Genomic DNA, 12,744 nt, shown 5'->3' with positions numbered 1-12,744 from the left:
CTTTTCTGTTTCTAACTACAGAAACCATTTCAGTGCAGTCTGAGATGGTGGGTGTCATGGCTTGTTGGATTGAAACGACCCTCTTCACACCTTCCCAACGGTCCTCTTCCTAAAACAAACGAAGGAGATCTTCCCGTGCCATACCCTGCCTTACCTTACCCTGCCCTACCTTACCCTGCCTTACCTTACCCTGCCCTACCTTACCCTGCCCTACCTTACCCTGCCCTACCTTACCCTGCCTTACCTTACCTTACCCTGCCCTACCTTACCCTGCCTTACCTTACTCTGCCTTACCTTACTCTGCCTTACCTTACCCTGCCTTACCTTACCCTGCCCTACCTTACCCTGCCTTACCTTACCCTGCCTTACCTTACCCTGCCTTACCTTACCCTGCCTTACCTTACTCTGCCTTACCTTACTCTGCCTTACCTTACCCTGCCTTACCTTACTCTGCCTTACCTTACTCTGCCTTACCTTACTCTGCCTTACCTTACTCTGCCTTACCTTACTCTGCCTTACCTTACTCTGCCTTACCTTACTCTGCCTTACCTTACCCTGCCTTACCTTACAATGCCTTACCTTACCCTGCCTTACCTTACCCTGCCTTACCTTACAATGCCTTACCTTACCCTGCCTTACCTTACCCTGCCTTACCTTACTCTGCCTTACCTTACCCTGCCTTACCTTACCCTGCCTTACCTTACCCTGCCTTACCCTGCCTTACTTTACTCTGCCTTACCTTACCCTGCCTTACCTTACCCTGCCTTACTTTACTCTGCCTTACCTTACCCTACCTTACCCTGCCTTACTTTACCCTGCCTTACTTTACTCTGCCTTACCTTACCCTGCCTTACCTTACCCTGCCTTACCTTACCCTGCCTTACCTTACCCTGCCTTACCTTACCCTGCCTTACCTTACCCTACCTTACCCTGCCTTACCTTACTCTGCCTTACCTTACTCTGCCCTGTTGTCGTAATCTCCATCCGGAGCTCTGGGAATCTTGTGGTGTTCCATATCGGAAGTCTCCCCTCCCTGTAACAGAGTAGCATAATCCCCTGTGGGGTTAGAACTGGAGCTGATGATGACAGAGTTTACACACACACAGTTCCTGGGAGACATGCCATTGGTATAACACCGAGTACATGCTGCTGAGTGACATCATGCTGATATGATATTACATCTTTCCAGCACTGACAGACATAGTAGTGCAGATTGACAGACACTCTGTCCTTAGCCAATCACTTCAGGCTACCAGGTGCACCATGCAACCTAACTGGGGTACCGGTAGTTTAGAGTTAAATAAATAAATGATAGGATTAGTGCTTCCTTACAAGCTGAGGATTTGAAATGGATATGTCCTTTAAGGTTTTTAATTAACACTTGATTGGGGAGATTAATGGGTAAACTTATAGGAGTTGTTAGGTAATTTCCTCCGGCTGCATAAAGTGTGTGTGTGTGTGTGTGTGTGTGTGTGTGTGTGTGTGTGTGTGTGTGTGTGTGTGTGTGATCTCGGTGATACGTGCTGACAGTGTAGGAAACCAGCCACAGACCAGTGTAATAGATCGGCGTGTGTTTATCTCTCTAAATTAGGAGTTGGACTTTGCTGTGGTTCCTCAAGACCCTTAGCTAATTCAGCTGTAAATAAGGCAAAAACACAGTCACAACTTCATCAGCCAAACTACAGTGTATAATAACTACTGTATAAGGCAAAAACACAGTCACAACTTCATCAGCCAAACTACAGTGTATAATAACTACTGTATAAGGCAAAAACACAGTCACAACTTCATCAGCCAAACTACAGTGTAATAACTAAGTTATTATACACCCACTGCTATTTCATACTATATTTTCATACTAAGTTTTTCGGTTTCTATTCTCATTCTACGTGTGAGAACGGTTCGCTGTGTGGAAATTGCTGGGTGTTGCAGAATGTAAATTGCTGGTTGCACAATTATGGCTATTCAGCCGGGGCCATGTGGGTCACTGTCACTCCTCTCTGCTGTAGATGAGAGAAGGATGAAGAAGGATGAAAGACCCAGGTCCAGCTCTCTCAGTCTGTACTAGACAATAGCCTCTCTACTTCCGTCTAGTGCTGCCCCCTCTTCATCAACACTTTCATGCTTACAGTGGAGTGGTTGTTGGTGAGCCACGAAATGACCTCTCCTACCATCCCACTCATCCATCCCACAGGCCCGTACCCGAATAGTGGTGATAGAAATGTCTTGTGTAGAGTTAACATGATTCCCCATTCTAGATGACAGAGAGGCATGTCTCTTCTACACAAAGCATTTCTATCTGAATACTCTGTAGTGTTGAATCCTCCTGAACTGGCCCCAGAGCCACGTCTCTGTTGTCTCTACTCTGTACTCAGCCTCTCATAAAACACTATCATTCATGTCAGCCTTATTGTTGGGCTTTGGCCCCTCGCGTATCTCTCGCACTCACCCTGCCTTCATCTCATCTCTCTGCATTGTACCACTCGTCACGTCCCAGGTTTACCATTCGGCTTTCAGCTCGTTTTGTTTCAGCCGTCATCCCACCGCGCAAGGCAATTGTCAATTAAGACCCCGAAGTGCTCCTCCAATCCGACGGCATAAAAGCGCTCAATAGTAGGCCTCACGGGAGGCCGGGCTGTTTAGTGGAGAACAGACGTGGATCTGAATAACTCATCTAAATGAAAAGTTGCTGCTGCTACCTGGTCAATACCACCCCATAGTTTTTGACGTGCTCCTCTCTTTGCTTTTTCCATTCTCTTGTACTCCTGGGAGCCGGTTTAATTTGAAGCGGTGCGAGGTAAATAACGATGGCGAGGGCAAGGGCTGTGAAATTCCTTATTTGTATTAGTGTGAGGAGAATATAGACGTACCCCGCCGCTACTGCCGTCGCTTCTCTCTTAGCCCGCCACCCGGTGTGTGTGTGTGTGTGTGTGTGTTGTGTGTGTCGCCCGTATATCAATTTGCGGAGGCGGCAGTGATCTGGAGAGAGAAGGGAAGGCCACCATTAATGTGTTTCTGATATTCCAGCGGGTATCATAGCATGACACCGGGGTAAACGAAGCAATCATCACTCAAGATTTATGGGCCAGAAACGGTACCGCAGACGCACGCCACGCTTGGCTCACCGCCGCCAACGAGAGACAGGAGTTGGATGAGGAGGAACACGGGGATACAAATGTGCATTGCGTTAATCACGAGCATCCTGTGAGGCTGCATACCATTAAAGTGGCTCTGTTTCTTTGCAGTAGCAGAAAAGTTTCCACTCCATTTTGGCTCTGCCGCTTGTTTTGTTTCATCCTGTTGAATGGTGTTTTGCACTCGGTCGGTAGAAACTGTTGTTGATGAGGGATGATTATGAGTGGCCCTTGTAGCTGGATTACAGCATGTACTGTATCATCATAGCTCTGTGCCTGTAAAACACAGTGTGACAGAAATGTTGTGCACTTCAAAGCAGGGATACATGAAATAGGAACGCTGCCTGGCACTTCTGCATTCATATGAAGAAAAGAGAGCATCTTCCTGGGTAATAAAAGTTTTTTTTATGAAGGTTCCTTCCTGAAACGAAAAGACAGAATGAAAGGGTAGAAGAAATAAAGCAATTCAAAACATGTTTGAAGGAGAACAGGAAATATATCCCAGCTGAATTGACCTTACTGTGACTGGATACTGTTGATTCATCTTCCAGTCAAACATTGAAACGAAGCAAATACTTCTGGTATTGTACAGATATGAAGATGGTGATATTACCGTTCCATCCAATACCTTCTTATTTCACTTATATGAGACTTACATAAGTTAGTGAAGGCTCGTGGGTTCGATTCCCGCTGGGGACACCAATATTAAAGCACCTGATGAATGGCATATATTATAATTCTATTGCATAAGCACAACATTCCTCTTTACTGAATCTTCAGCTCTGTCTGCAGGGAAGATGTCTGACGTCCGCGCCGCGAGGAAACGGCAGCAGCTGAACAACCTGGTCGCCATGGTGACGGAGCTGGCCCGGCCGGGGAACACAGTGGTGGATTTCTGCAGCGGAGGGGTGCGTCCGTCAGTCCTTCCGTCCCTCTATCCTTCCGTCCCTCTCTCTATCCTTCCGTCCCTCTCCGTCTGTCTGTCCTCATTAGTCTGTCTGTCAGAAATCAGGATGAAAGGCTGCATTTCTTCTCTTATCTTCTTTCCCCTCTCTGTTTTTGAAAACCCTTGTTATTCCATGCACAGACAGACAGACAGAAAGGAGGGAGACAGAGAGGAGAGTGAGTGGAGTGATGAAGGGAGTGTACAGTACACTTCACAGCAGTAGCGCTGACTGGGTGGGTAATGGGTCAATATTGGAATGGACAGAGCGGTAGGCCGCTACTGATCACCCAACCCCTTTGATGTGCTCGGCTTTTCTTTGAGCCTTGTTTTTCCTCCGTATGCATTTATGTCTTGTCTTTTTCCGTGTTGTGTTTTTCCAGGGCCACGTCGGGATCGTTCTGGCTCACACGCTGCCCGACTGCCAGGTAGGTTGAAAGTTGAAACTGTCTTGTCTACCAAGTTGAAACTAGCTCGCCATTTGCTCGCATTAGGGTGGCTTGACATAATTGATACATTCGTGTTGCGTTTTTCCAGAGGATTTTTGATTTTCGAGCATGTTGTATGTTGTATTCGCATTCATGTCTTTGCAAATAACAGTCTTAGTAGGAGAATTGTATTATTTTACACGGTAGAATTGTATTTTTTTCCCCAAATAAATCTTAGACTTTTAGCCTATAGCTGTCCAGTAAGCTATTCATAACCTTGGAGGTAAGAGTCAACTAAGAGTAACGTTAGATTAGCAAAGTGTAAGAGGTAATAATATATAAATAAATAATATTCCATTTAGCAGACACTTTTATCCAAAGGGAATTAGTCATGCGCGCATACATTTTTTACATACGGTTGGTCCCGGGAATCCATTTGTTTTGCCGTAACAAGAGCAATGCTCTACCAACTGAGCAACAGAGGACCAGAGTTGATTAGCTAAAAGTAAGCGGTAATCTTGTATGGTTAACTGTAGGTGATCCTGATAGAGAACAAGGAGGAGTCTCTGGTTAGGGGGAAGGTGAGGAGTGCTGAACTGGGCCTGACCAACATAGGCTTCATCCAGGCCAACCTGGACTACTTCACTGGACCCTTCCACATAGGGGTGAGTACAGATGAATATTATATTAGAACTTGTTTTTGATATAATATGGTCATTTAACAGATGCTTTTGTCTGAAGGGACTTACAGGACTGTCGACGTTGACAGTGGGTCATGCATGCAGTTTGTGTGTCCCATAAGGAAATCAAGCCCACAACAAGGTGTTGCCAGAACTATGCTAGTCTAACCCACTTAGACATTCATATTCACTACACAGACATTAATACAGAAGCTCATTCCATCTCTTTTACTTGACGTACTAACTGTACACCATGAGACTTACTAGTGTCAAAGACAGCTTAACAAACGGTTTGATTTCACCAGTACTTCTAGATGGCTCATCTTCTCAAGTTGTCAATGTGACACTTGAGAGAAGACTCAGTTTGCACACGAAAGGAATCCTCCACAGTCTTGCTGCTCTCAAAGTGGCTTATCTACATTGTCACAGAGTAGAGCAGCAGGATTCCTTTTTTGTTCAGTTATGGATTTAGAATCATCTCCCAGAACTGGAACTTATTTTGCGATAAGTTTAGCCCACATACGTGTGTTTTGAATGTTTGAGAGGAAACAAAGATGGCATTTCCTTAGAGAAACTTTTTACTGTTTATTTTGGTAACTTCTGCTCTCCAGTTGATTATAATGGGGACCTTGTCCTTCCCTTCTCTGAGGATTCTATCAGACGAACATTACGGCCAAGCTTTTCAGTGCTCCGTTTTCATTAGAAGTACCTTTTTCTCCCCCGCCTCCTCTTCCAATACTTTGAAAAGAAAACACATTTCCCTTTTAATTGCTTACTTTGCAGAGAGTTGAAGTGGAGCGTAAACAAACGCCCTGCCAAAAGATGTAGGAGCAATATGTGCTATTCAGGCAGAGGTTAGAAGGAATAACCGTTTGGAAGACTAAATGTTTATCATAAAGGCAAAATGTTTCAACTCCCCAGCTATTTGCACCGTTTATGACGTTGACCTCTCATTTTGACCACATGAATCATCTTGACTCCGCTAGTTGACTCGTTTGCATCTGTATCAACCAGTGGGTGTGTGTGGGTGTGTGTGGGTGCATGTGTGTGTTGTGGCTCGTTCACACACAAGTCTCCCTTGCTGTGCTAGATAATTGTGATTGTGTTTTTTTTTTCACTCAGCGAGCCGCTGCTACCACAGTTCTAAGTTACTTCACTTGTTCTCTCTTCTCTCTCCTCCACACAGAGTCTGGGCCAGATGAAATTAGAGTCTACAATTTACTGTGTGTGTGTGTGTTGTGGTGTACTTAGTTTGTGTGGGTCTCCCGCAGTGTATTTCAATTCCTCTCCTCTCCTGCCAGAATCGAATAAAAGCCCACGTTCATCCGCGGCACTCTAACTACCTGAACTGCCTAATTAGTCCCAAATGAAACGAGTTGTCGTTAATTACGCTATTATCAGGTCTATTTTGATCTGCTTGTGTTGGTTGTTGGCCACAGAACGGGAACTTGTTTGATTTAGGAATTCATTAGCATCCAAGCTGGTAGAACCAAGCTAACTTCCCCGTTGTGTCGCTTCACTCATCACGGTGAGGTCAGAGTTCTGTCGGGGTTAACCAGGGTAGGAAGTAACCTCCCTCGCCCCAAATGAACTGTAAGGCCTGAGTGTGTATTAAACCTAGATGCTAAGTGTTGGTGTTAATCATGGATTTATTTGATAGGGACAAATACAATGAAAACATTCACCTTTAACTATCAAGTGTCAGATCATCGTTCATAATAATTGATTGGACAACTAAATGTCTATTGTGTTATATTACAGTATATCATGTCTCTAAAATATGCGAAACATAATGTTTAAATCTAAATGTAAAACATGTTATGGCCGTCTCTCTTTCCAGTACGAGTCGTCATAGCTGAGATTCAGACTAGAATCTGTACTGTACTTCAGGCTTGCTGCTTCTCCCTGCTTCCCCCAGGCTGAGGTCCAGGAGGTTTATATTTATCTATCAGTCCCTCCCTAAAAGAGGGCATGATGTTGAAGGTAGACTCTGTGATATGACGTAGATGCAGAAAGAAACAGCGTAGTGGGTCAATTTCCACAACTTAAGAGCGTTGCTCGAGGCTCGACCTCTCCACTGTGAATGTGTGAAGCGAACGCGTGCACGTGCGCAGATACTGTGTGTGAGCAAAGTCTTGCATCTCGCTCATCTCAGTATCTGCGGTGATACCTTTTCAAAAACAAAATGTAAAACGTATTCTATGTCCATCTATTCTCCCAGGTACATTATGTTACGAGGTGTTCAGACAGTGAGTCATCGTAGTGAGTTTCAGACTAGGCATTGTGCTGAAGGCTCCCTCCTCCAATCTCTGTCTGTGACACCAATAGATGGTACACTACATGACCAAAAGTATGTGGACACCTCCTTGTCGAACATCTCATTCCAAAATCATGGGCATTAATATGGAGTTGGTCCCCCCTTTGCTGCTATAACAGCCTCCGCTCTTCTTGGAAGGCTTTCCACTCGATGTGGACATTGCTGCGGGGACTTGCTTCCATTCAGCCACAAGAACATTAGAGAGGTCGGGCATTGATGTTGGGCGAAAAGGCCTGGCTCACAGTCGGTGGTCCAATTCATCCCAAAGGTGTTTGATGGGGTTGAGGTCAGGACTCTGTGCAGGCCAGTCAAGTTCTTCCACACCAATCTCGACAAACCATTTCTGTATGGACCTCGCTTTATGCACAGTGGCATTGTCATGCTGAAACAAGAATGGGCCTTCTTCAAACTGTTGCCACAAAGTTGCAAGCACAGAATTGTCTAGAATGTCATTGTATGCTGTACCGTTAAGATTTCCCTTCACTGGAACTAAGGGGCCTAGCCCAAACCATAAATTAACAGCCCCTGACCATTATTCCTCCTCCACCAAACTTTACAGTTGGCATTATGCATTGTAGCAGATATTGTTCTCCTGGCATCAGCCAAATACAGATTAGTCCGTGGACTACCAGATGGTGAAGCGTGATTAATCACTCCAGAGAATGCTCCAGAGTCCAATGACGGTGAGCTTTCCACCACTCCAGCCAGCGCTTAGCATTGCGCATGGGAATCTTAGGCTTGTGTGCGGCTGCTCGGTCATGGAAACCCATTTCATGAAGCTCCTGACAAACAGTTATTGTGCTGATGTTGCTTCCAGAGGCAGTTTGGTAGTGAGTGTTGCAACCAACGACAGACGATTTCTACGCGCTTCAGCACTCAGAGGTCCCGTTCTGTGAGTTTGTGTGGCCTACCACTTTGCGGCTGAGCCGTTGTTGCTCCTAGACGTTTACACTTCACAATAACAGCACTTTCAGTTGACCGGGGCAGCTCTAGCAGGGCAGAAATTTGACGGACTGACTTGTTGGAAAGGTGACGTCCTATGACGGTGCAAACGATGAAAGTCACTGAGAACTTCAGTAAGGTCATTCTACTACCAATGTTTGTCTATGGAGATTGCATGGCGGTGTGCTCGGTTTTATACACCTGTCAGCAACAGGTGTGGCTGAAATAGCCGAATCCACTAATTTGAAGGGGTGTCCACATACTTTTGTATATATAGTGTATATTGTGCTGAAAGCTTCCTCCTCCCATCTCTCTGTCTGTGGCACCAATAGACGGTATATTTATACCTGCTGTTATTAGATCTAGTGCCTAACTACAGGTCCAGACCAGCCACTTCATGGAGACCTGCTCCACAGCAATGTACTCTCCGCAGTACTGTGTGGGTTGGGGAGTGTGTTTGGCATCTACTGTAGCCAGGGTATGTTTTTCTGCACACTCACACACACACACACAGGTGGCGAGACCTTTAGCAAGTGTTTATGCATTAACAAAAAAGACTTATTGAGAAACAATTCCCTTGGTTTTGTGCAGAGGAGTTGTAACTTTTTAATAGCCCAGTGTTTCTAACACATTATCTGCGTGGACCTGTCCGTGGTGTGAATGCACGGCATATTATTTAGTGCTGCCAGTTAGAGCCCACTGCTTCACCCCCAGGTGCAGCCCATCATGCTGAATAATCCCAGTATGTATTATACATGGCTCCATTTATAGCCCTAGATAGTCATTTACTCAGGCTAATCAGGTTGTTCCCTATTCTTAGCCATGGAGGCTTGCTCCGAGGCGTGTGCCGGGCCAGGTGTGTAATCAGTTTGGCATCAGAGCTGCTCTGTTGGGAGACGAGGGTTTGTCCCCCATAGATCTCATCTCATAGAATGTCCACCAGTGTACCCCTCCTCTCCTTGTACTAGAGTGATGGCTGAGGCCTACATCTCACCGCCACTCCTCTCCTTGTACTAGAGTGATGGCTGAGGCCTACATCTCACCGCCACTCCTCTCCTTGTACTAGAGTGATGGCTGAGGCCTACATCTCACCGCCACTCCTCTCCTTGTACTAGAGTGATGGCTGAGGCCTACATCTCACCGCCACTCCTCTCCTTGTACTAGAGTGATGGCTGAGGCCTACATCTCACCGCCACTCCTCTCCTTGTACTAGAGTGATGGCTGAGGCCTACACTCACCGCCATGACTGCCATTCTCTCCTTGTACTAGAGTGATGGCTGAGGCCTACATCTCACCGCCACTCCTCTCCTTGTACTAGAGTGATGGCTGAGGCCTACATCTCACCGCCGCTCCTCTCTTTGGGGAGAAACATTGAGCCAGGTCCTCTGAGGAACAGAGAGTAGTGGAGTGTAACGTCTGGATACTGCTGAGAAGATCTGATCTGGAGCTGCGTCAGTCTTCAGTGTGGTCCCTTTATCTTCTCTCTCTTCTCTCTCTCTTTCTCCTTCGCTCTCTCTTCCTCTATCGCAGTATCTATTTATCTTCCTCCCTTCATGCTTTCTCCTCTTTCACTCTCTGCTTTGTCCCCTTTCCCTCTCTATCTCCCCACCACTCTCTCTCTCTCTTCCCCCTCTCTCACCCTCCCTAGCCCTCTCCACCCAGCAGGGGTAGAGGAGTTTTAGGCTCTGAGTAGACTAGAACAGTGGGAGTCAAAGCAAAGCTGCTCTGTGTGGTAGGTACTGTAGGTAGGTTATCTCTGCTCATCACTGACAGAGCCCCCTATAGCCCTGACAAGTACATCATTTATGATACAGTATTTGATAAGAGTGCAAATGAACCACGATGTGTAGAAAGCAATACCGGAGACAAATGTTAATTCAATACCAGAGGTAATAAGCAACGATGCACACGGGGTGTGATATATTGCCGTGGTTAACCCGTGAAGTGTTTTTCACACTGAGACTGTGTGTGTGTGTGTGTGTGTGTGTGTGTGTGTGTGTGTGTGTGTGTGTGTGTGTGGACCAGGGTGTATTAGCTGGGAATAATGAGTTTCAGAGCTCATATTTCAGCCCACTGCCTATTGTTATTCATTATGAAGAGAAGTTGTACTTGTGCAAAGATGAGAGGGGGGAAAAAAATATTGTGGACCAGAATCTTCTATAAGATCTCCCACCCACCCCCCAAAAGACGGGTGAGACTAATAAAGAGTGTTTTTTTCCCAAACAATCCTCAATCCTTATCGGCTCGCATTAATCCATAATTGATACCGGCCTCCACAGAAGCCTCTGGCTTAATGGAAACAGGCTCTCCCCTACGTGGACAGTTCCTTTCTTTAGTCTAGTTTTCCAATTGTTTCTTTAGTCTTGTTTTATCACATGGTGTGTCTGTGTTTTCCTTTGCAACGCTCCCTCTTGAGTAAGTAACCAATACAAGCACACAGAGTAGTACCCTCCAAGTGTTTCAAGAACAAAGAATACATTTGGAATGTATATGCAGTGCTTCCTCCTCAGAAATGCAAAACAGCCAACAACAACATTCTTCTGGTCTGGTTGGCAGGAAGGACTTCCATCTTTATCACATTACTACAAGGAGGAGGGCTAGCTTCCAAGATGGCTGACGATAAAAAGGCAGAAGGATGCCTCGGAATGTGTTCCCAATATGTGGCAGGTAGCTTCTACTCTTAATCTTTTCTTTCCCGCTGGCGCTGTTCGTGCTGAAGTCGCTGGTGGTCTTGGTATTGCTGTTGTCGGCCGTTCTACTTCAGATACTTTGCCTATACTGACCTCAATGCACCATTTCACAGGGATTTCCCTTCACTGGTATAATTGGTTTAACGAGATGCTGCCATGTTGTTGGAATGAAAACCTGAATCTACAGTAGGCCTCCAGGACAAAAGACTAAGGAACCCTGGCTTAAGGAGTTGCATCTAACATTCCAGTGCTCTGGTCCTCCTATAAGTACCTGTCTTCTAGTTCCCCTACGTGACTGGAACGATGCCTCCAGATAGTCATGCCAAAGACGGGCCAACCCAGGCCACGGTACTGCAGGGCCCCGGTGTGGTCGGGGGAGAGGCGCTCCAGCGCTACATTGGCAGCCAACAGGAGCCAACAGGAGGATTAAGGTCCCTTAAATCTCTAGGCTGCAGTGTATTTCTCAGGAGCCCGTCCAACTCTCCCTGGAAATCCCTGGCTGAGGTGTTCTGAAGCCTTCTGCCGCGACCACAGAATGAGAGAGGAGCGTATACAAAAACTTGGCTGCGGTTTTATAGTTACGGAAATGTCTGAATCCACAGAGAAAAGCCAAGCTGTGTCGTGGATGTGAAGGAGCAGGTGGTATATATTACAGCTGTGATGGATTACAGCAGTCAGCCTGCCACGATACATTTGATGTGGACTTAAAGTAACGTTAGGGGACGTTCATCCCGAAAGAATGGTCGTTAATCGCTCTTTAGCGGGGGATTTGCTATAATTCGAGTCTTAAGTCTTGGCTGTCTCACACATTGAACAGAATCTGTTGTACGTGGATGTGGCCGAATCAACATGTATTATCGTGAACATTGTCTCTGGGGTTCTTTTTGAAGTTCTCCCAACACCTCGTTTTGGATCCTCCATTCAGAGCTGATGACGTTGGAGAAATACTTGGGAGTTAGCTAGCTAGTGTTTCTGACTGGGCTCCAATGCCAGGGTGCTGATTTGAAAATTACCAGTAGTAACAGTAGGCTGATAAGTACTACCCAGAGCCATAATATTTAGAGGGTTAGGACAACTTTTACAATGTTATATATTTTGACATTCTCGACATTCAGATAGTTACATAGCATTGTTTAAATATTCCGCCTGTAATGTTAGTGGGGAGCTAACATGGCTGCCGTAGAATGTCGAAGTGTCATGTAAATGCATCATAATGCAGAAACGTCATTTGCCCAACTCTCTAAATGCATGGACCTGGTCCAACCTACTCCCAACTAAACGTGGTTCCAGGTGCTCAAGTCCACCTACCATAGATGTTATGGGATTTTGATGGAAATGTCTTACCTTTCAGTCGAAGAGGCTCTCCTCAGAATGATCAACATCTACTAATCCAGTGTTTACCAAACCTCTCATCGAGTACCCCAACCATGGTGCTTATCTGATGTATTTCAGACAGTACTAACACTCCGGAATCAATTTGTCAACTGACACTGTACTAATGGATATCGACTTGAAGTGGGATATTGGGATATTAGGAAAACAGTCTGCTACAGTAGAGTCCCAGAGGTTCTCTCGTTCTCTCCATCTCTCTCTCACCATCTCTCTCTCTC

General features: G+C 45.8%; 1 protein-coding gene across 4 annotated transcripts in view; it reads left to right on the top strand.

Moving 5' to 3' along the window:
• gstcd (glutathione S-transferase, C-terminal domain containing) overlaps nucleotides 1-12,744 on the top strand; it is a 68,236-nt gene that overhangs the window by 34,952 nt on the left and 20,540 nt on the right. For all 4 annotated transcript variants that reach the window (XR_006770754.1, XM_045722604.1, NM_001173910.1 and 1 more), the window contains 3 exon segments: nucleotides 3,927-4,042; nucleotides 4,461-4,505; nucleotides 5,042-5,170. Coding sequence is in view for 3 of the 4 variants with exons in the window: in XM_045722604.1 (XP_045578560.1) it covers nucleotides 3,927-4,042; nucleotides 4,461-4,505; nucleotides 5,042-5,170 (290 nt within the window). In the remaining variant the exon portion in view is untranslated.

The sequence above is a fragment of the Salmo salar genome, chromosome ssa08 (genome assembly GCF_905237065.1).
Source record: "Salmo salar chromosome ssa08, Ssal_v3.1, whole genome shotgun sequence".
In the NCBI taxonomy this organism is placed as follows: domain Eukaryota; kingdom Metazoa; phylum Chordata; class Actinopteri; order Salmoniformes; family Salmonidae; genus Salmo; species Salmo salar.
The sequence above is the reverse complement of the archived record's forward strand: the minus strand, read 5'-3'. Positions and strand labels throughout refer to the sequence as shown.